We start from the raw sequence: 25,938 nt of genomic DNA, 5'->3' as shown, positions 1-25,938 counted from the left end.
GAGTGCGCACAACTAAAATTCCATAGTGGGGGTACTATTGTAAGATACAAATACACACAGCTTCTGTATAGTGTATAGAGAAACTTGCTAAAATTTAGTCAAATATTGAGCAAGGTAAAACATGATTCAAGTCATGCATATTGGTGCTTCCAGTCCTAATCCATGTACAAATTTTCATGTCTTGAAATAAGTTTGTTTGCTATTAGGTGTCACCTTTTCCTCTAGTAGCAGTCCATAGGGGTTACACATTTGAGCATGTAGAAGAACTATAAAGTATTCATTGTAGGGAAAACTAAACAAGACCCTGCTTTAAAAGTATTGAATACTAGTTATTGCTATGTTGGCAAAGAATTGTTAAAGTGGCAAAGGAGTCTACAATTTAAATGCCCTACTTTGGGGAAAATTGCAGCATGTGCATTGGCTAAAAAACAGGAGTTTAAAACAGCATAGAAGAACGTTAACCAGGCTGCCTCTGAAAGGCAGGGAGACCTGTAGCAACAGCTGGTCCAAGGGCTGTCCTAAGCTACCATAATATCAGTAATTCTAAGTTTTCTGGGGGTTTTCCACCATAAAACCAAACCTGATCTGATAATTTTTAAGTCTTGAGTATCTTACTGGAGAGTTTAAAGACAACCATTACTAAAACTCTAATATGCATTTCTAGAATATTTTTACTTGATATTTCAATTCATTAAAACTTGTACTGTAACTTAGAATTATTTTAAAGTTTTAGAGAAAATGCATAGAGTTTCAAGGGGTCCGAGTTGGTTATTAATATACAATGTCTGTTAACGTTCCAGCCACAATGGAACAATAATGATATCTTTTAAGTACAGTCAATTCTAGGTGATCCATTAGACTTCTGAAGCTATAAAAGGAAGACGACCATATTCAAACAAACTGCAAAGTTGAACAATAATTGAATAGAGACAAACTAACGAAGTGTATTAATACTCCCACACCACAGGTATGGACAAGAGAGCATTTATTTTGTACCTTAATAAAGTAGTTTCTTTTTTGAAGGCAAGTACTAATATTAATTTAAGAAATGTTAGACATAGCACTGAATGACAACAACAAAAAAGCTTTAAATGCATTTTCATCCCTCCCCTGTCCTACAGCCACCCCCACAAAAAGTTGCACACAAAATAAAAGACTAGATTTGTAAAGAATATTTAGTTGGCTAGCTCCCATAAAAAAAAAAAAAAAAAGCCCAGAATGTAAGATACCCAAGTGAAGAGGAGGCAGTTGAGGATTTGGAGGAATGAAGGACTTTTTACCTTAAGTCCTTGACATGGGGCAGGACTTTACCATGTCTCAGCAGCTCCATGGTACCTCTATATCCAGAATTCTCCTGTGGAAATCACCCTGCTTTATATGGGGTAAGCTTTGCTCTTAGAAGTCACAGAGGTTGCAATTGGAAGAAATGTTTGGAACAGCTGTGTTAAGTGCTTAGGAGTGAAGATTTATTAAACAGGAATGAATATCAAGCACAGTATTAACAAAAGCTTTATACATGAAAGTTCTGTAAAATTACTCTTAGTAGTGATCCAAGTCAGGGACTAAAAAGATTAAAAGCTATGCAGTGGTGATGTGGATTAAATAAGTGCAAGGATGAGATCAAAGTTATTTGTCATCTAAGCTTCAATATTTACTCATGGCTCTAGGGTTGCACACAATATACCTCCTCCTCTGCTACAATTAAAAATATATAACACAAAAGAGGCTGTCAGAACATAGAGGAGAATATTTCCAATATTATTCTAATTGTTGATCTATTATTCAGGTTAGAAAAGGGACCCACATTAAAACAGAACCCCTACCTTTAGCAGGTTGAGATTTAGATCCTGTCCTATGGCTTACATCTAGCTCCAGTTTAGAGACATCCTAAACAGAAAAACTGACCTCCATGCAGCCTTAACTATGAAATCAAGTTTCAATTAAGAACTAACCTGGATCTACTTCAATTAAATCATCTAAAGAAGAGGTTATCAAGTGTGGCCTGTGGCCCAGTAGTAGTTTTTTCCCCCCTTGAAATGTTATTGGGGTCTCCCCAAAGTGAAGCCCACAGGTCCATTTGATGTGACCCGCCACCCATAACTACCCCTTTGAAATAGCCCTTTGAGGCAAAAAACTTCGGGAAACCCTGATCTAAGGCTGTCTGCAAATCAAAGTACTGCAAATCTCTTTACTATGTGGGTCTCTATTATAACAGCTGCTATCCACAAACGATCAACAATACAACTCCCCTTCTCTTTAATTTTGCTCTAGTCCTCAAAATCCTTGGCTTCAAAATTGACTGGGTTATCTTTCTTCATAAGCACATGGACATTTCAAGATCCAGGCACTGTAGCTCCTCTCTAACATACCTGTATATTGCTGCTATTGTATGTGCAAATTGTTATAATACATATCTTAAAATGCTTGGCTCTCAACATGGTATACTGTACAAGGACCTTTAATACAAAAAATTTAGATAAATCTGTAACATTCAAGATGTAATTAAGCATGAGGTAAAAAGGTTTATTCAAACACAATGTCTAACTAAAAATCTCATACTAAAATCCCCAGCTTTCTGAAATAAGTTTCATCACACTGAGTTTAGCAACTTTAATTTTTTTTCCATTAAATGTGCAAATTCTGCCATACTGAAGTAGTAAACCTCAAATAGTTCATTCACAACAGCAGCTTGAACATAACCACATTGTTTCCAGTCATGGTGGGTCTTTTGGCTAATGTTTGTATAATGACTTGGACATAAAAAAGCCTAACTCATGGATATTCACAAGTGAATTATGCTTCACAGCATTGTAAAAAAGTTACATTCATCAATGTGGTAGCACAGTGAGTACTGTTGACAGGAGACCCCAGCTGAAGATCATCTGCCAAAGTGCAAGGGGAAGGTCAAGCGCATGGTTTTTTAAGTTTCCATGACAGACTGTTACTGCCACAAGGCTCTCCTGGTTTCTGCCAGAGAATTCATAAAGTGGCATGCCTCTTCAAGAAGTACTGTGGTAGGAGCAAGAGAATTTAGTTAAGTCCAAGTTTTGAAGAAAAATTTAAAAATGCTGGATGTGCATTTGATAAAAAAAAGTACCAAACCTTTTATAGTGGCACCAGTATTTTCTTCTGTGGGAGAAGAAACTAAGAATCATTTGTATGGGATATTTTCTTCCACAGTAAAGTTTTTAAGTTGTTTAGTATTAAAGAATGCTCCATCTCCATCTGGTTTGCTGTGACTTTAAGGGCAATGCATGAATACAGTTGTTTCTCTAATTCTTCGTGGATATCTGAAGGAGCACCACGAAGCAGGTAGTCTTTTAGTAGCTGGCATACTTTTGCCAGATTAGGCTGAATTACTTCTGTGGTACATTTCATTTTACTTCGGTCACAAAGAGTTCTACAGTCCGTACCATAAACACAGTCCAAGTCAGACTCACAGTGACGATCTTTAATCAACTCCTTCAAATTAATTTCTGGCACAATTTTTCTCATATCCACCATTTTCAAGTCATATTTATCATTATAACCCAAGTTTTTGGCACTTGTATCACACATAAGAAAATTCCCATAAGGACCATGGAAAATATCTTCCACAAATTCTAAAAGCCCTATTGCTATTTTAGCTTTTCTAGGCCATGATGGAGTAAACCACTGGTCCATGCTTCTTCTGAAACCAGAGGGAATGAAAAATTCTATGATCCATGGAAGGCTTATTCCATAGAGGGAGGTATATTCAACTCTTTCCATCACATACAGATCCCCACAAAATCCCATCAGTTTGGGGGTGTGTTCTTTATCCTGAAGGATCACCATTAGTAGAAACTCATTTAGCTGTAAAAGTGCCCATGCTGACTTTGCTTCTGGCAGTGAAACTCTACCATCTTTATTTCCATCAGCGACGGACAGGATGAGATTAACCAGTTCAGAAAGATTTCCTTGTTCTCCCAATTTAGCCTAGAAATAACAAAAATATATACATTTCAGATGCATTTTCCTATTAAAACCTATTAAATATATGACCAGTAAATCAATTCAGATATTCAGTTAAATATTGTCTTAAGCAAGGGACTAAACAGCACTGTCTATGGTTATGCTCTGGTTTTCAGTTTCAGTATTTTTTTTTGTTTTTGGGTGGGGAGAGGGACTGAATGCTGAAGACAAACCAAGGTATCTTGAAATCTGAACACGCTGAAAAGAAAGGAACATTAGCCCTTCCACTGTATTACTGTGCACCTAAAATAAGTATAAATTGCAACATATCCTGTAATAAAGATATTTGATATTTTATGATCATCTCCCCACCTCACCCTCTGGAACAAGCAACAATCTGGAGTTCTTAAACTGTTATAGCAAAAGTTTCATAACTAGACCTGTTTTACCAGGATTTCTGATGAACCTTGCAACTGTTTAAAGGGATTACAAATGTTTGATACAATCTTTTACAATAGTTTCTTTATCCTGGAGGATCCTTTACAATAGTTTCTAGCAAGGTATAAACAGATACTGAAACTTATTTGGTACTAAACCTATACTAGGAAGTGTATTTATTCTCTCATTCTGCATAAAAAACCCCCTTTCATTTAACTGCTTTCGTAAACCATAACTGCTTGAACAGAGGTGCCTTGCCTTTATTAGGATCAGAACTGTACTATGTATGACTTTGATTAGGGCAGTTAAGTAATTAGAGGCTCTGTCCATGCTCAAAATTTTCTGAAGTTTTCCTACTGCAGATTCTACTGCTCCACCAGTATTAATTACAGGAAATTACAACATTTGTCTAGATTGGATATTGGTGTTCTGTTCACCACACTACAAGACAAAACTATACAAGACACCCATAGCTTTTTGCCTTTAAATCAGTACAGACAGATACTCATACAACGCCTGACCTCACTCAGCAGCAGGGGCAGATCCAAAAGGGGTGCAGTGATTCAGCAGCACTCCCGTTTTGGACTGGACCATGCTACTGGAGCTTCTGAGGACTATTAAAGTCCCTAAAACAGAAAAAAGCTCCCTCCCCTCCATGCTCAGAGGCACGTCCCCTCCTCCAGTAACTGCTACCTTCCCCACTATCCCAGGGCAGAGCTGCTCCAACTGGCCTGCATGGGGGCTAGACTTACCTGAGACAGCTACAACACAGCTTCCCCCACTTGCTCTTGGAGGGAGTCAGCAGTTTCGGGGAATCTATACCCTCCACACTGCTGCTGCTACTGTTTCCAGCTGAGCCCAGCACCCACACAGCCCAGCTCAAGCTAGTACAAGCAACTCTGAAGCTTCTCCCACCCCTCCTAGGACAGCATGGAAAGCAAGCAGCAGTGACTGGAGGAGGAGAGGACAGAAACAGAAGGGAGGACCCACCTCTGAGCACAAAAACAAAGCCCTTTTCTATAGACTACATATGGGAATAGAAATAATTTTTAGTATGGCAACTCTGCTTTCTGTGTAGTACAGAAAAATATTTAAGTCTCCTTCATTACACTTGTTAAAGAAACTGATGCTGGCTAAAGTTCTAGGGAAGTGATTCTCAACTTGGGTGTCACCCTGGGGTGCCTTCAGATCCATTCAAAGATGCTACAGGCTGTCAAGCAATGTTTGCACTGTTATTAACAAGATTAACAAGTTAAACCCTGCATCCATAGCATTAAAAACATTCTGACCTGCTGTGGTCCGAGCTCTTTGCAACATGAGAATTGCTCTCTTATTTTTCTGTAATTAAAAATGTGAGTGAGAACTAAATAGCTGCCATTTTCTAGGGGAGCTTTGAGTCTAAAAAGGTAGAGGAGCACTGTTCTAGTATAACTATATTTAAAATATTGTTCCTATTCCAATATGAACAGGTCTTCTGGGATCCCCCACCAGTATTATAAATGCCACATGAAACCTGGCTAAAACATAGCTCAAAATTGTAGCACAAGCCTACCTTTTAAAGCTCCAAAAGATTAAAAATTTAAAACATGGGAAGGTGACACTCCTGCTTCCATTTAGATAAATCACTTTTCTTTTAGTTACCTCATGACTTTCTAAGACAAGCATCAGAGGCTAAAATTTCTCTCTTATAGGATCATGTCAGTAGCCAACCATTGAAGCCCATAACAAAATTGAGGTTTTTCCCCCCAGTCACAGAATGCAGTTGATTCTTGAAGTGAATATACTTTAATTTGCATCTGCGTTTGGATAATACATTTTCATGACTGTACTATTTAGCATTTTATTTCTGTTCATATACTGTTACAAAACTACAGAGTTGTTGGAATCGAAACAAAAAGAAGGAAAGAATCAGGGAAAAAAGCATGAGTTTGGTGAGAACCAGCTTCTGTAATTATTTTCTTTAGTAGTACACTTACTTTAAAAAGACCATATACCATTTCTTTGAATTTCTGAACAGTAGTTCCTCTCGTTGGTTTATCAAACAGAACTATTTCCTTTCTTGGTTCCAGTTCAGTTCCGAGATCAAGGTGAGCAGCTTCTTCCATCTGGCATTTTATGACACCTTGCAGAATACCCCACATTCCTAAATACATCTAGAGGAAAAAAAAGAGGCAACATGATTAAAAAATTATAGATTTTCCTCTAAACTCCTCCTCTGCTTCACAATTGCTTAAAAAGTGAGGTATATACATCCTTTAAAGCAGAGTGCAGGATTTGCTCATGGAAGTGTACTGACAGCTGTTGGACAGGCAGTGACAATTTCACATCCAATAATAGACTTTAAAAGTTAGAGAGATCACTATATTGAAAATCATAAAGAACAAAGGCTTCATCATCTCTGGAAGCATACTTCATACATAGGAATCCACAAGTCTTCCATTCAGGATAAGGCATACACTTCGCTTTGGCTTGAGGGAGCATCCAAAGAGAGAAGAAGCATGTTATATTTAAAAGCAACCAACTGGCCCAGATTTTGGGGGACAGCATCCTCAAAGAGTCTCTAAAATTGAACATTTTTCTTTCCAAAACTTGAAATATCTATTCTGAATTGACCAACCTCCCTCCTCCTTGAATGTTTGCATGATGTTAGCCCTGTCTCCAGACAGTGAGAAACCTGATGCTGCCTGGCGCTGAACCAAAACTGAAGCAGTATATAGCTGTGGTCACTTGCCTGGGCACGGCACCATATGGGAGTTTTCTTTCTCTGCAGAGCTATTTAGCCCAGGTGCAGCATCACATTAAGGCAGCTACACCATTCAGAACCAGAAGTAGTGTAGAACATTTGTTGTTCCAGGATCCTATGAAACCTCTGGGACTGTGTCCCAGATTTTGTTCCCCAAATGTTGATTACTTTACCTGTACTAAAACATAAGCATTACATCAAAACCTTTAATATATCTTGAGTGTCAGTTATTTTGGAAGTGATTGTATTGTAGGGCCTAGTTGCTCAGACAGAGACCACAGCAATCAGTTTTACTGGGTGCATCTACACATTCATTAATGTGCAGTAGTTACTGCGCATTCAGTTTAGTACTTGCTTAACGAAGTACTAAATTGCAGCAACTGCAGTTGCTCCACAGTAGTGCCAGTGCACAGTTCTTTAGTGACACTTACTGTGCAGTACCCTAATACTACTGCACAGTAGCATATTACCATGGTTTCTGCCAGGCACACTATTGTGCAGTGTTCTTAGGCTACTGTGCATTAAGCATCTCATGTAGACATGCCCACTATGGTTTAAAGTTTTAGCATCTGATTTGTAAAATAAAGAGAAGGGGCACATGCATGTGTTTATATGTGTTGACATGTATATACACACATGCACAGAATGTTAGAGAACACACAATTTTATAGTATGAAACAGCAAAAACAAGTACACAAGGAAATGCCAAAATATACACATTCTCAGACGGTAAGATCTATTATAGGAATCAACAACATACTTTTACGACACAACCCTAGTAACCAAAGCATTCTTGTTTTTGGTATCTACTGACCCATTTTACTGACACTTCCCTTTCCCTCCCCAAAATTCATCATAGATTTTTCCAGACTCAAATGTAGAAGATTTAAAAACACCTAGAGGTATTTAAGTTACGAGTGTTACCCTTCACCTTTAATAGTAACTGACAACTGAATTAAATAAAAACTCAAAAAGAATCAGAGATTACTATCCTGAACTGACTGGCAGATCAGAATTCACTCTTGTGCAATAGAACTGTACAAGTGCTGCATCTTAGAATCCTTAGTTTAAAATACCAACATTTGAAATGTTTTTGCTCACTGAGATATTTCAACTTTGACTTATTGTTTAACAGATATCTGATATATTACAACAAGGCCTGCCTAAAAACTACAACCCAACCCCCCCACAAACAAACTAGCTAACAAATAATATAACTAGCTCAGATGAATAATGGCATACCTGATTATTGGGTTTTGTTGATAAACATTTTCCAAAATACAGAGTTTCTTTAGCACAAAGACTGCTGCATGCTGATCCATCAATAACTCCAGTCTTATACTTATCACACTGAAACAAATAAGTGAAACATTGTGTAGAACAAAAAGAAGGGACAATAAATTTATTTCAGTCTGTGTCTGTCCACATGCTTCCAGGCTCTGAAACTGTCTGTAAGTAAATTATCTGCAAGTAAACTGAATTATTTTTATTGCATATAGTTGATTTAATAAACAACACTTTAATAAAATTACTTGTGTAACTACTGAATGATTCAAACAAATCACAGGATGATAAAAAGCTGAAGAACAAGCAATAGAAGTATACTTACTATTATTTTCTTACAGTCATGCCCTCTGCATAGCTCTGTGTAAGTGGAGTACTGAACATATATAATCCAGCTGCCAACAAATACTACCAACCAGGAGATGAAGAGATATTTCATCCGCATGTATGAGAAGCGAGCCTAAGGATGAAAAATAAAAATTAAATGTAATTCATCCAGCCATAATATTGTCAGCTTCCACTGTCCTAACATGATTTGCCATTTAGGTTTTATAAACAATCCTACCAATTTTTTAATGGTATGTAAAAAGTAGGGCGGGGGCACCTTAGAATAACTGGTTCAGAGAAGCATGAACTAGGAAAAATCCAAGATGTTACCGTGTCCCGTCTTTTGCCTGATTTCAGACTAACATGTCTAGCAAAAAAAACCTGGTGCTGTATTGCAACTGGGGAGGGGGTGGGGAGGATGAGGGCAGGAATAGAAATGAAAACAGCAAGGCCATATAGAGGGAAGTTGAGCTGAGAACCAGTTTAATAGAAATTTTGTAGTTTCACATTTTTCCTCTTATAAAAACCACTTCTTGCTGATTTAGGACTTCAAAATGACTGGCATAACAGCTTCAACAAAGCAGGAACTTGACTGAAGATAGAACCTTACACAGATTTAAAAATTATCATCTAATAGTATGTTTGCAGAGGGGCTAATGTAGGAGGGAATAGTTCCCTTTGTGTTGATGTCTCCCTCATCCTTGAAAATGCACAAGATAGCTATACTATTGGAAGTTTCCCTTGTACCATTTTCGCCTAAAAGGGTCTGCTAGATTGCCATATTTAATTTGACTGCTTCAACCCCATTCACTCGTAAGAGACATATGGGGGAGCACAGGGGCCACATGCCCCCTGCCAGATTTCTGTGCCAATGGTGGGGCTGCAGCTTGGCTTGGAGCCGGGGCCTGACAGCAGTGAAGGTAGCAGTGGCAATGCAATTTCTGCACTGATGGCAGGGCATAAGCCTGAAGCTCAGCCAAACCCAGCACCCAGCAGCAAGGGGGTGGCAGCAGCACAGAGTTGTGCCCCCTTGCTGTCAACACTTACACATCATCTATGCACTCACTACATATTATCCTGTAAGCCTATTGCTAGCTTTTTCTTTTTTATTCAGTTAGTTTGGAGGGTTTGATGTTTGTGGGGAAGAGATGGTTTCTGTGATGTGTGGGGCTTTTTGGAGGGTGGGGGAGGGAGAAGAATGGGAGGAAGCAGGATGCTGCCGATATGGCCATTTTCTTTCTACTGACAAATCTGGAGTACTAGATCCAGGAACAGACAGGATTTGCCAGGGGGTGGGGGGAAGAACAGGGGAAAGAAAGAGAAAACAAAGAAGCAAAGACCAGTCTTAGCAATAGGAAAGCTAGATATAAAGTTTATTCTTTCCAGCCCTGTAGAATCTCTTCTTTATATGGTAAAATACATGACTTGAGAACCATGTAGAAAGAAGCAATACTGGACAGGCAAAAGCAGAAATTAGAGTTAGTAAAGGGAAAACGGACATAAAAGGTTCTGTGACTGAAGATTCTAACTTTGAAGCAGAACCAAAACAGCTGTTCATTTCAAATTTCATCTGAAACCAATGAATAACTATGGTTCCAAAAGAGAGATCTGTAGCAGAGTTGCTGTAAATTAAAGCATCTTCAAAATTAAAAGCCAATCAAAGAGAATAAGAGATGCTTAAAATTAAAAAATTTAGTTGAGGATGTTCCAATCTAATAAGGAATAAGATTACAAAAAAGTTCAAAATGAATGCTTAGATTTTTAGAAAAACGCATACCCCCAAAACCCTCTGCACTTCTTTTAAAAGTACTTTATCTTCCATAATTAGATTCACAAACATGTTACCCCTTATTTCATGTACTTTCTAATTAATGGTTTATTTTTATAGCTCAAATATTTTGCTAGGTACTTACAAACAAGTATAAAATAGTTTTTGTTTTGTTTTTTTTTAAACCCATCTGCTTCGCAGAAAACAACAAAGAGATTAGGAAATTTGTCCCAGGACTCAAAGGAACTTTGAGACAAAGTCAGAATCTAAATCAACAGTTCAAGTCTACTGCTTGAATTGCAATACTATCTATCTGTCTCACTTTCACTGTCAAAATATTAAATATATTTTTAAATTGGTCTCATTATATAGTCCATTTAGACTTATTTTGAGTCTCTCAGGGGAAAAAATGAATTCTACTTTACTCAGCTCAAAAATTCCATAGCTTCAATGAAAAGCAAGCAGTAGAACTCTTGGCATAAAAAAGTGACCTTCTTTTGGGTGGGGGAGGGGAATAAACTTGCACTTGCACTTCTGAGCCCAGGTAGGTTAAGTTGTAAAGAAATACGGCTTATCAATACGGCTAAAGAGGCCATATGAAGAAAAAAAAGTTCAGACTTCTTTAATAACATTAATAGCAATGCTAACATATATACAAACATTTGAAATATTGCACTTTGCAAACATCTTAGTCCTCTGCTTTTGCTCTTGAATGGTTAGTTTTACAAATCAAATTACTTCAACAAGATGCTCACTCAGGAAACATGCATCATTCACCAGCAGAATCATTCAGTACCCTTGACATGCTTTTGGATTGTTGGAGAGAGAAAAATGAGTGCCTTTTCCATAAAGCAGTTCATTTGCCAAGAGAAAACACAAAACCAAAGAAAAAAAAAACAACACCAACACAAACCCCCACAAAAGCTCTAGTTTTAAAGCAACAGCTATTTAAAGGATTTTTTCTTTCTTCAAATATTAGCTTCTCTAACATTTCATGCAAATGGCTAAATGCTGTGGTTTAGAAATGGGAGAATTTGAAGTTATGATGCTTGGGAAAAATACTGTAAAGTAATGAAGCTAGGATAAATGTGGCACTGACTTGAGAAGGGGTGCAGGGGCAGAAAAACAACAGCTACAACTGCAGCCACACAGCCATGCTGGCATCACAGCAGCATAGGCAATGCATAGGGGGAAATAGTGGGGGGCATGTGCCCCATCTGAGATTGGCCTCTGCTGACCAGAGAGTGGGGGGCGATGGCCAGTGCCCCCTCTGAGAATGTGGGAGCACTAAGAAAAGCACCAGCAGCACTTCCGGGTTTGCTGCCAGCACTTTTGCTGGCGGTGGCAATTAGCTTCTGGGGATCCCACCCTTCCAATCTGGTGGGGGTTCCCCAGGATCAGGAGGCACCAGTCACCCATGCACTGCCACTGCCTGGAGCCCTACTATGCCTCTGGGAAAATATTAAAATATTTAAAAAACCCAGTGCCAAAGAGATGAGGTGGGGAGGGGACAACCTGGACTGCCCATACTGTGCAAGCAGCCAAGGGGGTGCACTGGGCAGCCCACATGATGGTGGGGAGCCAACGGTGCCTGCCTGTGTGGCATGCAGCCCCTGGGTTTGTGGCCCCCAGATGCCTGGAAATTGGGACAGCCCTAATTTACCATAATACTATACATCTTAAATTTAATATAAAATATACTTGAGAAGAACATGGACTAAAGAAACACATAATAATTCAGGTAGCCTAGAACAACGGCAATGTGTGAGGCACCTCTTATTTATAATCAGTTGTTTGGGGAAGGCTGAAAAATGTTTAGAAAGAAGTGATTCTAGATCAGACCAATGGTCTGCCAAATTCGTTAGTCAAATCATTGACAGTACTAGATACTTCAAAGGCAAGTGCAAAAAACTCATAAAGGATTTTTTATCTCAACGATTTTTAGATTCTAGAATCTAAAATAACAATCACTACATCATGAAGATTATGGTTCAGATCATATATTTTGCCTGAACTAAAAAAATCTATTTAATTCCAAGGTCCCTATAAAAGCTCAACACACACTATTCCAAGTAAACTCTTGCTCAGTCTGATGGAAAAAGATCTATACATGAACTACCTGTAGAAAGGAGACTGAAGTGCCTCTTACCATTAAAGAAGGTGGTCCCTCCAAATCAAGGTTGAGGTCAGTGATGGGCCAGTGTAAGAAAGCTCACACTTGGCTGCCTGTATCATACCTGACCTGTGAATAAACAGAGGATTTCAGTTTCCAGGGCAGCCAGTTCACTACCTTTCTAACACACATTAGAACTGATGACAAATCGAATGGGTGAGTGAACTACTAGTTTTTAACTAAATTATTTTAGTTTTTTAATCATATGATTAGGGGGCCTAGCATTCCTAAGGAAAAAAAGTTGGGGTTTTAAGCCAGACTTGCATTTTTATTATGATTTTAACATCTGCACCTTCAGTGTAGCAAGGCATTGCTAAAGACATTTGAGGAAAGGGAAACTCAGTGGAACAAATTAGTGGCTGCCATTATGTTGGTACAATTATCCATTTTTGGATCTTTGTGTTGTCTCAACCCAAAGGTAAAATTATTTTGTGAAGTCCAAACGAAAAAAATGACCAATATTTTTAGTATGTAGGAGTGTAGTAAAATAATATTTCTTTGTAATGGAAAAACTTTGATTATAAATAATATAATACAACAACATGCAAAAACCAGCCAAAATAGCTGTGGAATAAAAGGTGAAATGTGATATGAAAACATGTAGATATTATAAGAGTTATCTTCACTTGTTCCAGACATTACTGAAAGTAATACTAGTGGATTATTATTTCATGACATAAAACTATGGAATTAAGTATTATGCCATCACCCAATGTAAAGGCCCTTATTATGTTATAAAGTACTTGGTAATACAAGCTTAAGATTCCATTAAAAAGTTTTTTTGGATTGTTTTTAAAACTACAGGCACTTTAGAATGATATATTCTAATATAATGCTATCCTCCTGCGTTGCTACAGGCTAGGCGAATTTAGAATTCAGATAAACTATAGCATGAATCAACACAAGACAAAAGCAAGTCACAGCAGGAATATAACATCATTACAGAAACTTGAGTGCCAAACATCTCTGAATGACAGGGTGAATCTTTGGGTGGTTCAGGTGAAATATCAGTTCTTTATTTTAATACATTACTGACTTCAACTGTTTAAGAACTACTGCCTCCAAGTTCACCTTAAAAGAGCTCCTTATTTATATGCACAGGTTAAAAAAATGCTCTTACAAAATGCTCTCTTTTAAAACAACAAGCACCGGAAGCTCAAAAATCTGATATTTGGGATTTAACACTTAAAAGAAAGAGAATCGCTATTAAAATATTCCTAAGGATACTGCACCCGGGTCCCTCGTTATGCAAATTCATTTTGTGCAAATTCGCTTATATGCGATGACCTTGTTTATACCAGAAATTCACTTTGTGGGAGAAAAATCCAATTTTATGCAAGTCAGCTGGCAATGAGCTCCTTGCAGGCTGGCAGAGTTCCAGCCTGCAGGGAGCCGGGAGGTAGCCAAAGGCAGTGAGACAGGGGGCACCACGTGCATATACAGCACATACATGTGGCCCCAAGTAGCCTTGAGGGCAGATTTGGCAGGCAAGTGTGGGGTAAGAGGAGGACAGAGGCCCCTGTAGGGAGGGAACTAGACAGGCCTGGGCCTGCTGTCCAGCTGGGGGGTGCTGTTACAGTGCATTAAGTTAGTATCTGTCATTACAGGTACTAAACTTAACATGCTGTAATTATGGCGCATTAGCGCATAGACATGCCCACTGTTTAGCATGAAGACCAGCTGAAGCACTAATGCACTATCATTCAAGATCCACTCCAAGTTTTAGTGCACTTGAACCATGGCTTTATTAATTTTTATTTATATAAACAAAGCTTTCAAATTAGAAGCCATGGATGCATAACATTCTTCTAAGCAAACTCAGGAAACAAGATCTAGATGAAACCATGGTGGCAGGAGCTGCCCAACTGATTCAGAGGTGGTAAAGTGGAATGAAGCCACACTCGGACGGAGTAACTATCAGCTATATGCCGTGGGGCGGGGGGAAAGAGGGAAGAAGAGTCATTTTCTGGGTCAGACTATAGGTCCATCTTGCCCAGTATCCCGTGTCACACAGAGGTAGATTGGCTGCTGAAAGGGAGAGCGAACTGTATATAACCAGGAGTTTTTTCCACTGTTCCTTTCTCACTTGTAGCCTCCAGCATTTAAGGTCTAGGAAGTTCCAATTCAGAGGCCGTGCCCCTCACTCCTGTGCTCAATAGCTACCGATGTCCCTTTCCTCCAATAAATCTGTCAAATCCCTTTTTTGAATCTGGCTAAACTGTCAGCTTCCACAATATCTGGTGCAATAAGCTCCATACTTGCACAGTGTGAGGGGAAAAAAAAAAAAACACCCCAAAAACACTTTGTTAGCTTTAAACTCACAGCCTACTAGTTTCATTTTGTGACCCCTAGTTCTTGTACTGAGAGACAATAATACCAATTTACTTGCTATTCGCCATTTAGTATTTTGTAAACCCTTGTGCCTCCCCTGAAGCAGCTCTTTTCTAAACTGACCAGGCCTGGCACTATTAGTCTTTCCTCATATGGAAGCCCCATCATACCACTAATCATCCTTGTTGCCCTTCTCTGTACCTTCTCTAGTTCCTCTATATCCTTTTTGAGGTGTAGGGGCCAGAACTGGACACAGTATTCAAAGTGTGGACACACCATGAATTTATAGGAGGAGCAGTTTTGTCAACAGTTCCCTTCTTAATAATCCCTAACATTTTGTTTGCCTTTTTGATAGCTGCTTAGCACTGAGCTGATGATTTTTAACCAACCATCCACAATGACTCCCAGATCTCTTTTCTGTGTGGTAACAGCTAAATAGTCTTGATTAGCAGGAGAAATACTTCAAAGTCAATTAGACAAATTAAGTGCACAAATACAAAATATGAAATAGCCAGCTAAGCAGCCATACATGCAACATTTTTCTGCTGCAGTATGGGAGACCACAAACTAAACTGAACCAAACAACGCTGCTGTATCTCATTCTAAATAAATTTAAAAGAGTGTTACCTTAATTATTCCTCTCAGTCTCAGCTGTGTCCAGTTTGGGGTACTGCAGTTTAAGAAATGTACACACAAACTGGAGAGAGCCCAAACAAGTGCAACCATAATTTAAAGATATAGAAAACATGACCTTTGAAGAAAGGTTGAAGAAACTAAGATTTTCTACAGTCCTAGTCAAATTCCATGCAGTTAGCAGATTCACTCTTCTTAAACCAACCCAGACAAATGCTTATGTAGGCAGGCAAGTTTCTCTGGGTAGAGTGAGGATGTATTTTATTAGACTGAATAGTTGGAAAAAAGTTCTCAGCAAGCTTTTGGGTGCAGCCACCCTTTGTCTAGCGTAAGGAACTTCCACTGTTCTGAGACTCCAAGGAATGAGAGAAGCTAGAAGTGTGGTAGGATGTCAGTGAAAATGTGAATAGGTAGCACTGTTGAGGTTAGCTTCTATTTTTTTTTGGCATGTTGTGAAGTTTCCATTGCAAACAGCAAAATTCAATATCTTCCATGTTGCTAGGTTTTTGGTTGTAGCCCTGTTGATCTATGTAGGCAGCTTGTTCCACTCTCTTGCTGTTCCTACGATTAGGAAATTCCATTTTTAAAGCTAAAATCTACTTTCTTGTTGTGATTTTTTTCAAATGCTTATTATTTGACCAAACTTGGATAGATTCTTTAAAGCAAAGACACATGCCTCACACAGGCTAGACCTCTTACAAATTTCAAGCCTTGCTCTAAATGTAGTGGTGCCAAAGCTTTACAAAAGAAAAAGAAAAAGAAGAAGAGGCTCCAGGAGCCTTTTCTTTAACCATGGGTAAAAAACAATGCATATTTTTCTTCCCTTAAGTTTGGAAATAGCCCCCAAAAATTAATTTTGGCTACATTTTTCCAAAAACAATTCAGTCAGAGATGGATATTTGGAACAGAATATTCCAACACAAATGGTCAACTCTGATAAGTTATACCTGAAAATAGGATCTTATAGTAAAAGATGTCATGTATTCTTAATAAGCAAACCCAGGCTTACCTCTCCCTCTATGCTTTTGCCCAGTGGTTCTGCTCCAGGTCATGGGTTCTGAAAGCCTGAAGTATGTAGCCCTAAGGCAGTCCAGGAGGCATGCAGTAAGGGTCCTTTTGGAGCCATGTTTTAGATAAGTTGGCCAAACTTTTGGCCAAAGGTACTTCAAACAAAATATTTCATCACCTCCTACAATGAATGTGTGAAAGAATTAGGACCACACCCAATCCTTAATCAGTTTTATAGCCAAAGTTTTCAAACTTGCTCGTCTCAAGTTGGCTACCTAAATAAAACCAGCCTGAATTCTGAATATGTTGTGTACCCACATCTCCTACAGATTTAAGTGAGAGCTCAACACTTTAAAACTCAGACTACTACTTTAAGTGCCTCAGTGTGAACTTGAGTGCCTAAAATTAAGCACTTTAGTTTTGCTATTTTCACCACACCTTCTTTGCATAGAAACAATACCACGGAAGGCTCTGCAGTGCAATTTCAGTAGGATCCACAACACCAAATTCTTAGACTATCTTCCTATATGATTCCTCATTTATCTCCTTTGGCTTAATTTTTCTGTAACTATAGAGCAAACAAAGAATGACCTTGTTTTCCTGAACTTGAAATTCTGAGAAGACAGGAGGGAACACAAGGCAACTTGAATTGTTTCCTAAGATTTTTCCCATTAAATTCCCCTACCTCCTCCTCACACACTCCTCCCAGAAAGCATTCCACATTTTCTTTTAAAATTAAAAAAGAGTGTAAGAACCTAATTTTCTGCTTTATTAACATCACACCCCCCTGCAAAAAAAGAGATAAACATACATGCACCCACAGCAGAAGGAGACTACAGGAAAATGCCTTCCTTTCCCAATTTCTCTTCCAGATGTCTGCCAAGGTTGGACTCAAATGGACACTTGCTAGGTCAGAGAAAACAGCTACTGCATATCCTCCTGAACTACCCAGACCTGCAAGAACTGGCAAGCTAGAAAAACCTTCTAGATGATGGGGGACAGAGTTGCCAACTATGCTGGCTATGGGACAACATGCACCACTTGTGGCCAGTCCAAGGCACATGCTGTATGTGGTACCCAGACCAAACTGGCCCTGTGCGCCACTTTTGGTTCCTGTGCATTGGCTCAGGCCCCGCACAACACTTGCAGGCAGTCCAGGGCACATGTAGCATATGGGGTTTGTACCAGACTGATCCTGCACACTAGATCTAGTGCAAATGACCAGTCTGTGGGTCTGATCCATACTGGCCCCAAACCCAGCATATTGGGCCAGTCCAGTGCAGGCACTCCACACAGCGCACATGCTAGACTTGCCTTGTGCAGCCCACACCCCAGACTGGGTCCGTGAACTACATACAGCATGTGCACTGACCTCAGTCCCTGTGCTGTTTGCAGTCCACTTCAGGTGGGCTCCATACACTGCGTTCAGTGGATAGGGCCAATCCATGACCCACAGGCAGCACTGTGGGCTGGATGACAGGGCTCCAGGGGCTAGATCTTTGACGTTCCTGCTTTAGGTACAAGGGAGATGGAAAACTTCTCTGTTCTACTGCTTAAAACTCTTTCCTTGAATTTAAGAGTTAATCTTCTGCAACCAGATTGATTACCCTACTTTTGATGCAAAATCCTTGTACAATTTTGTGATACCTATTTGGGGAAAAAATTGACTAAGCATGATTCTCACATTCTTTTAATTAAACAATTCTGAAAACTGCCTTCCTAAAACCTATTCTATTTATTAGTGCAATTACTGCAATTCTTTGTTTCACTTTTCTGTGCTTCCCCCACCCAAAACACACAATGTGGGAAAGAGGCTGGCACTAGTGCTTAGAAACAAGAGTAAGTGAAGGCTAACAAACACTGTGAAGAAAACCACTGTGCCTTACCTTTTAAATAAAATGTATATTCTGGTAGGCAGATGCAGGTTTGTTATATTTTATAATGTCATAGTTATTTTGTTTCTGCTATATGGCTGATCGAGGCAGAATTTATATTAGAAAAATATGATAAATGATGGAAAGAAACCCATAAATTGGTGGGGGGGGGAAGAGGGCAGAAAAAACTGATTCAACTGTGGAAATTAGTTACACAAGTAGATTTCTTCTGGACTTCTGTTCAGCGTTTTCTAATACATTCCTACTCAAAATATGATTAGCAGCATGGAAGGGGCAAGAATTTTAAGATGAACCAGAAAAAGAAGAAAGTAACATTTGGGATTAGCAAAATAACTATCTGGTTTTCCTGCTCTGCACACTCTCACCAAGTCCTGTGGACATGATCCAGGGAACAAAGGCATAAAGGAAGAAAGTTATGACACCGAGTATCTACAAAGTCAAACATCTTCCCACCATTCTTCCATTCTACTGAATTATATGTACTGTAGGATAGTTACAGATTCATCCCCTACAATTCAGTTATAGCAAGATTGATTCTGGCAAAGTTCAAGCCTGGATGCATTCCAGAGGACAGATGGTAGCAAATCTAAAGATAGCAAGATGGGCTGTTAGCCAGGTTTTCTGTAACCATACTTGAAGAGTATAAAGTATAGGTTTAAAGTAAAAACCACTCCAATGGTTAATTCCACAAAGCAATTCACCATTATTATATATTCCTCTTTAAATGAGCCACAAAGAACACAAGTCACAGTTTTGTACTATTACAAAGTCACATTTCCTATGCTTCAATACAATTAATATTGTGGCTTAACTACACTGGGAATTCCCTTTTGTTCTGCATTCATTTCTAGTTTAATTGATTTTTAGCAAACAGTACATTCTTTCTGGGTCAACATGAATGTACAGCACTTAGGGCTTCTATATAGAAGGAAGAACCTCCGATGACATATGTAGTGAATGTATCCAGGGTATCATCATGGTATACTCACTTGTCTTCAACAGTCACCAAATTTGACAACAGAATAAAGATGGACATTGTGCCATGTTATTTCAACAGTAAGATAAAAAACAAATGCATAATTATAAACAAAGGACTGCAAGAACTATGGTAGTGTTGTGGTGATGTTGTAGCTGTGATAGTCCAGGAAAAGAGCAAGAAGGAACCACTTGTGTGGGTGATATCTTTTATTGGATAAATTGTAGAATTACGAGGGATACAGACAAACTTTCCTGTACCTCAGGAAGAATACTTGGTACCAGAAAGCTTATCTATAGCCCTCCTAACTATTGTTGGTCCAAAAAGATGACCACTCACAAAAATCTTTGCCCAAGGAACTATGTTGATTCCAACAATAGTAATTTTCTGCTGCCTGTGGCTTGCCTGCTCTCTTGCACTTGAGATCTCTGAAGATGATGCAATAAATACTGTTTCATCCTATATTACCAAAGCCAAATGGACCACAGATTATGTGGCACCCAAATACCTATCTAGGTACAAAGAAACTTCCAATCTTGAGAAACTCTTCTCTACAAATCTGACAACTATAATGATACTACTAGATTGTGAATCTCTTCAGCATCACAATACACTTAATTATAATTACAAGATTTTCAGATATATTACCTGTTCTCAGAGGAATCTTACACCAGTATTGCCTAAATTTTTGGAAGCTAAGCCCTTTTTAGAAGAGCTAAATCAATCACAGATATCCATGCTTAAAGCCTAGTCAAACAAAGTCTCACTGTAACATGAAACCTCTTTTCCACTATCACATGTTTTGAGGTAACAGTTAACTAATTCAAAATGTGAAGCATCATTGGAATTTACATTTATACCCATATATGCTTTCAAACCTATTGTTTCAGGTTTTCAACATCCAGCCAGATATTATCTCATCAGGTCTACATACATAGGTCATATTTTTAAGTTCCTTTGCTTCACAACCACAACCAGAGAGTTACTGTTAAATAATGAAATTTGCCCTGCCCCTACAATAACACAATCCCCTAGACTCTTAAGGAACAATCAGGAGGCCTGTCTGCACCTCCTTTTGCTAGTTATATACATGTCTCCAGTATGCTGTATTTATTTGAATCCAAGACAAGGTTTTTTCTCCCCATTCCCCATTCCAGGCTGAATAGGGAAAAAATATTTACTTGTCTTGGATTCAAGTAAATATTGTTTTGATATAGAAGAGTACAAACATACAAAAAGCACAAATATCTAGCCAAAAGGGGCACGGATAGTCCTCCAGATTGTTCCTTAGAGCCTATGGCAGGGGCATCAGATTCATCTGACCCTGTGGGCTAAATGAGTGTTGTGAAGCTGGTCCTTGGGTTAAATCAAGCCTACAAACTCCCTGCCCCCACCCCACCCTGTCCAGGGTGTGTAGAGCCAATGCTACATGTAATATGGGTCACCACTGACCCATGGGCAGTACCAGGGACCAGATGAGTGGGCTCTGTAGGCTAGATCCAGCTCACCAGCTACATCTTTGACAGCCCTGATCTAAGGTAGTAACAGTCAACCTTTTGGTCATGAGTGGCACACAGCCCATTTGTGGGCTGAATTAGGCTCTGGGGCTCAGCACTGCCCCCTCCCACCTCCTTAACACTGGTATTGGGTCCCAGGGACTCAGTACTGCCTCCTTCCCAGCCCTCCACACTTCCAGCAAGCCCTGCATGCAATTGGGTGCCAGATCCAGCACATAAGGGCCAGGTCTTCCCATGAATCTATTCCCATGCCACCAAATTTCTGGATCCATAGGGAAGCCCACAGGCCAGCTGATACAACACCATAGGCTGGACCAGGCCTGCAGACCTGAGGTTGAGTGCCCCTGGTCAAGGGCAGCATTTCTCAACCAGTGGGTTGCAAGAATATCTGAAAGGGTCATGAGTAGGTACCCAGAAAAAAGGCAGCGTTCCAGCTTGCAAGGGGGCTTTGACTCAAGGGTGAGGGGCACCAGCAGGACTCAGGGGGACAGGGAACTATGGGTCAGGACAAACCATTGATCTTGGCAAATGAGTCCCAGTACAAAAAAAGGTTGAGAACCACTGGTCTAGGGGATGGTTATTATTTTCATAGTTTCACAGTTTCATAGTTAGTAGGGTTGGAAGGAACCCGAGCAGATCATCAAGTCTGACCCCCTGCCTTGGCAGGAAAAAGTACTAGGGTCAAATGACCCCAGCAAGGTGTTCGTCTAGCCTTGTCTTAAAGACCCCCAGAGTAGGAGCCAGCACCACTTCTCTTGCAAGTTGGTTCCAGATCCTAGCCGCCCAGACAGTGAAGTAGCGCCTCCTGATATCTAGTCTGAATCTACCCTCTGCCAGCTTGTGACCATTATTTCTAGTCACTCCTGGTAGTGCTAGGGGGAACAGGGACTCCCCCAATGCCTGCTGGTCCCCTCTGACTAGTTTGTAACAGGCCACTATATCCCCCCTCAGCCTTCTCTTGTGGAGGCTGAACAGGTTCAGGTCCCTTAGCTTCTCCTCGTAGGGCCTGCCCTGCTTCCCCCTGATCATGCGAGTGGCCCTCCTCTGGACCCTCTCCATGTTGTCCACATCCCTCTTGAAGTGCAGCGCCCAGAACTGGATGCAGTACTCCAGCTGCAGCCTGACCAATGTTGCATAGAGGGGGAGGATCACCTCCTCGGACCTGCTTGTGATGCATCTGTGGATGCATGACAAGGTATGGTTGGCCTTCCTGCCTCCCCACACTGCCGGCCCATGTTCATCTTGGCATCAATGATGACTCTAAGATCCTTTTCTGCCCCTGCACTGACAAGAAGAGAGTTCCCCAGCCTGCAGGTCTGCTGCTGGTTCTGCCTCCCCAGGTACATCACCTTGCACTTGTCAGTGTTGAAACCCATCCTGTTCTCATCTGCCCACCCCCGTAACCTGTCTAGGTCCGATTGCAGCCTATTCCTCCCTTCTAGCATCCCCACATTCCCCCCCCCCGCATCTTGGTGTCGTCAGCAAATTCGAACAGGGTGCTTTTTACCCCCTCGTCCAAGTCACTGATGAAGATGTTGAACAATGCGGGCCTGAGGACTGAGCCCTGGGGAACCGCACTGCCCACATCCTTCCAGGCCAAAAATGACCCATCCACCACGGCTCTCTGGGTGCGGCCCTCCAGCCAGTTAGCGACCCATTTGACTGTGTAGGTGTCAACACCACAGTCCCCCAGTTTTTTAATGAGAATGGGGTGAGAGACAGTGTCGAAGGCCTTCCTGAAGTCCAGAAAGACTATGTCCACTGCTACCCCTGTGTCTAAGGATTTTGTGACCTGGTCATAGAAGGCCACCAGGTTGGTCTGACAGGATCTGCCTCTAATGAACCCGTGCTGGTTGCCCCTAAGCATAATCTCCCCTGCTGGCCCCTCACGGACATGTGCCAGGATAATTCTCTCAAAAAGCTTATCCAGGATCAAGGTAAAACTAACTTGCCTATAGTTTCCTATAGTTTCCTGGGTCCTCCTTCCTCCCTTTTTTGAAGATGGGTGAAACCCCACCCTCTCCCAAGCGGGGGCCAGAGTTGCTGCTTTCACCACAAGTGCTTCTTCCTGGCTGGGTGAGGGCCAGAGCTGCCATGTGCTCCACTCTCCAGGCTGAAGCAGGGCCAGAGCTTTGATTGAGGGTAAGTGGCAGCAGCAGAGGGCAGTGGGAAGGGGGAGGCAAGCCATAGGCAGAAGCAAACAGCAGGGATGGGAGAGGATTTAAAACAACCCCCAAGTAATTAGATTTTATACACAGAAAAAAAATAACAAATTTATACATTTTCCAAGTACAGAATCTAGTTAGTGGGCAGGGAAGGCAGTCATGTTAAATTCAGTTATCTTGGATTTAGGTAAATACTTTAGTAAACTTAAATACAGGGAGAAACTAAGAACACAAAACAATGAAACACATTCCTTTTTGAAACCAGGCTCAAAATAGAAAGTATACAGCCGAGTTGCATCTTACATGGGGGTTACGTTCTGAAGTCAGCGTGTAAGGCAAAAATTGTGTACAGTTGAAATTGGCCTTCCTGCTGGGCTTCAACGCCAAGCAGCTGCCGCTGCAGGGCCCAGACAAGGCAGGCACGGCACTGCACAGCCCATGTGTGCAGTGCAACAGCTGCGCCTTCCGCATGCACTCCTCGCCCCTCTCATCCTCCACCGCCTCGTCCCAACAGGGCAGCCAGCTGAGTGTGAGCGAGCTGCCGCCTTCTAGCCATGCCAGCACGTGCAGGCAGTACCACGCGACACCGCACTATGCAATGTGCCCCGGCCAGCACCCAGAAGCCAAGCGTGTATAGCTGAATTTGCGTAAGTTAAATATGCACAAGATGCAACTCAGCTGTATAGCACATTAGAAAGCTATAATTGCATCCCTGTGTGAAAGCTGGTCTGTGCTGACCCCAGTCTCAGAGTATACTTCAGAGAAGTCTCTAAACCACTATCCTTAAAAAAAAAAAGGGGGAAAAAAGGAAAGAAAAATCCTACATACTAGTAATCAGTGTAGGACAGGAAAGCCATACTATGCCACATTCCCAACCCTCTCATATTGGGTTTGGAAGTAGGTGGCTAATGCAGGAGTCCACACAGCTAGGTTTCCACCAGCAGATCACTAAGGGCTCCTATACACATGGCAGGGAGACTTCTTTGACACGCTGTGATTACAGCATGTAGAAGACTCTACTAATCGATCCCAGTGTATCAGTGTCCCCGTGCTGAAAAATGGCAGCAGGGCACTTTAAACTAAAGCTGGTGCAATGAGCTTTAGTTCAAAGTGCCCCGCAACCATTTTTCAGCACGGGGATACTGATAAACGTGATGCTCCAGGCCCTTTAAATTAGCACGGCTCTCCAAGGAGCAGTAAGGTGCAACCCAACCCCACCAGAGCATATTTATAAATGCCCTAAACCACCTCCTCCTCAGCCACTAGACAAACTAGATCTTAGGCTGTGCAGAGTGCTTGAGTCAAAAATGGGTTGAACATAAGAACAAGTTTGGTTTACCAATTGTTTATGAAAGACTCAGTAGCACTTTGCTTCCATAATGTACTTCAAAACAGAGTATTTAGTCACAATATAAAGCTGAACAGGACTCAAGCATTCCCAGACTCATGGATCTTTGAGCTCACATACCACAATTAGCTTCAGACCTTTTATTTTGTTAAAGGCTAATAGACAAAAAAGTTTAGGGATTACCAATTGCTAGACAACAATATAAAACAGGGAGGCTTTCCCTTCCCTTTCTGGTTTTAACTTCTGCCTAACACTCCCATGCAGTGGTGAAAGTCTTTTACTCTCCATGCAAACATAGCTAGACATAGCCGCACAGTGGGTTAAATGAGCTATTAACATAAAGTAGATTTAGGATCTTCAGAAGGAAAGGGCTGCACAAATACTGCTCTTCAAGGAAATGGCACTTGAACTGTGAACATGGGTCATGTGTGTCAACAATAACACCTAACAACAAGGAAAGGCAGCATACTGTAACCTCCTGCCAATTCTATGGACAGGGCAAGTAGGAAAAGTCTCACTCATGACGGCCATATCATGAACCCTCATCAGATCCACAAAACAAAGGCACCCCCAGTCCAATGTGAAAAAAACCTGTAATGGTGAACAACTACTTTGCCATACACCAGACTTGAGAGGTTTTATTTTTTTGGACTCTGTATTATCTCTGTCTATTGTTCCAGAGATCACATCCAACTTCTGTCCATTTCAAAACACCAACTTTGCCCAAACTGGTAAACCCAGCTTTTTCCCAGCTGGAGTAAGGCCTGGGGTCTGAAGAGAAGGAGCCAGGGGGCAGGTTGTGGAACAGACCAAGTTCTGTTTGGGACAGAGAAAGGCTTCCTGCTCGGCTGCAGTCTGTAGTGTTCTTCTCACTGGTAGGGGACAGCCTTCGGGTGGAGAAAAAGAGAAAAGAAAAAGACCCTTTTTTGTGAGAGGACTTAGGCCACTGCCGGTCTGGAAAGAAGCGTCACTGTCTCAAGCCTGCAAGCCCCACACCTCGTACGGTCCACTACTAACCGCCCCAGGCCCCCGTGTGGACGGGGCGGCGGGAGCCGGGGACACATGGAGCGCGGCGGTGGTGTGACGCGCTGGGGCTGCAGCCGGCGCTTTCTTCCGCTCTCCAGCCACGGGCGGAACGGCCGCGGCCGACGCCGACCCGCGCTGCGGGCGGAGTTCGAGGGCCCTCGCAGCCCCGGGGCAGCGCCGCCAGCCCCCGCCAAGAGCCCGCGGAGCCGCTCACTGCTGCTCGCAGCCCCGGGCCGGGACCCCTGGTCGTGGGCCGCGGCCTCCGTGGTCAGGGCCGGGCGCGGCTGGGGGTGCGCGGGCCGGCAGGGCCTACCTGAGCGCTGTGGGGCCGCCGCAGCCAGGCCCCCGCGAAGAGCCGCCTCGCCATGGCAGT

The 25,938-nt window shown here is 41.3% G+C and overlaps 1 protein-coding gene across 2 annotated transcripts; it reads right to left on the bottom strand.

Moving 5' to 3' along the window:
• Nucleotides 1–968: 968 nt before the first annotated feature.
• FAM69A (family with sequence similarity 69 member A) lies at nucleotides 969–25,938 on the bottom strand. 2 transcript variants are annotated; one of them, XM_019531101.1, is made up of 6 exons: nucleotides 25,879–25,938; nucleotides 12,643–12,735; nucleotides 8,724–8,858; nucleotides 8,357–8,464; nucleotides 6,348–6,524; nucleotides 969–3,957 (listed from the first exon to the last, which is right to left on the bottom strand). In XM_019531101.1, the coding sequence occupies exons 2-6, from the start codon at nucleotides 12,643–12,645 to the stop codon at nucleotides 3,145–3,147; spliced, it is 1,236 nt and encodes a 411-aa protein (XP_019386646.1). In that variant the 5' UTR covers nucleotides 12,646–12,735; nucleotides 25,879–25,938; the 3' UTR covers nucleotides 969–3,144. The 2 variants fall into 2 exon arrangements, with proteins under 2 accessions (XP_019386646.1, XP_019386645.1); XM_019531100.1 differs by lacking the exon at nucleotides 12,643–12,735 and having other exon boundaries at nucleotides 25,879–25,932.

Source organism: Crocodylus porosus, unplaced genomic scaffold, assembly GCF_001723895.1.
Source record: "Crocodylus porosus isolate Cpor-Errol unplaced genomic scaffold, CroPor_comp1, whole genome shotgun sequence".
Lineage (NCBI taxonomy): Eukaryota > Metazoa > Chordata > Crocodylia > Crocodylidae > Crocodylus > Crocodylus porosus.
The sequence above is the reverse complement of the archived record's forward strand: the minus strand, read 5'-3'. Positions and strand labels throughout refer to the sequence as shown.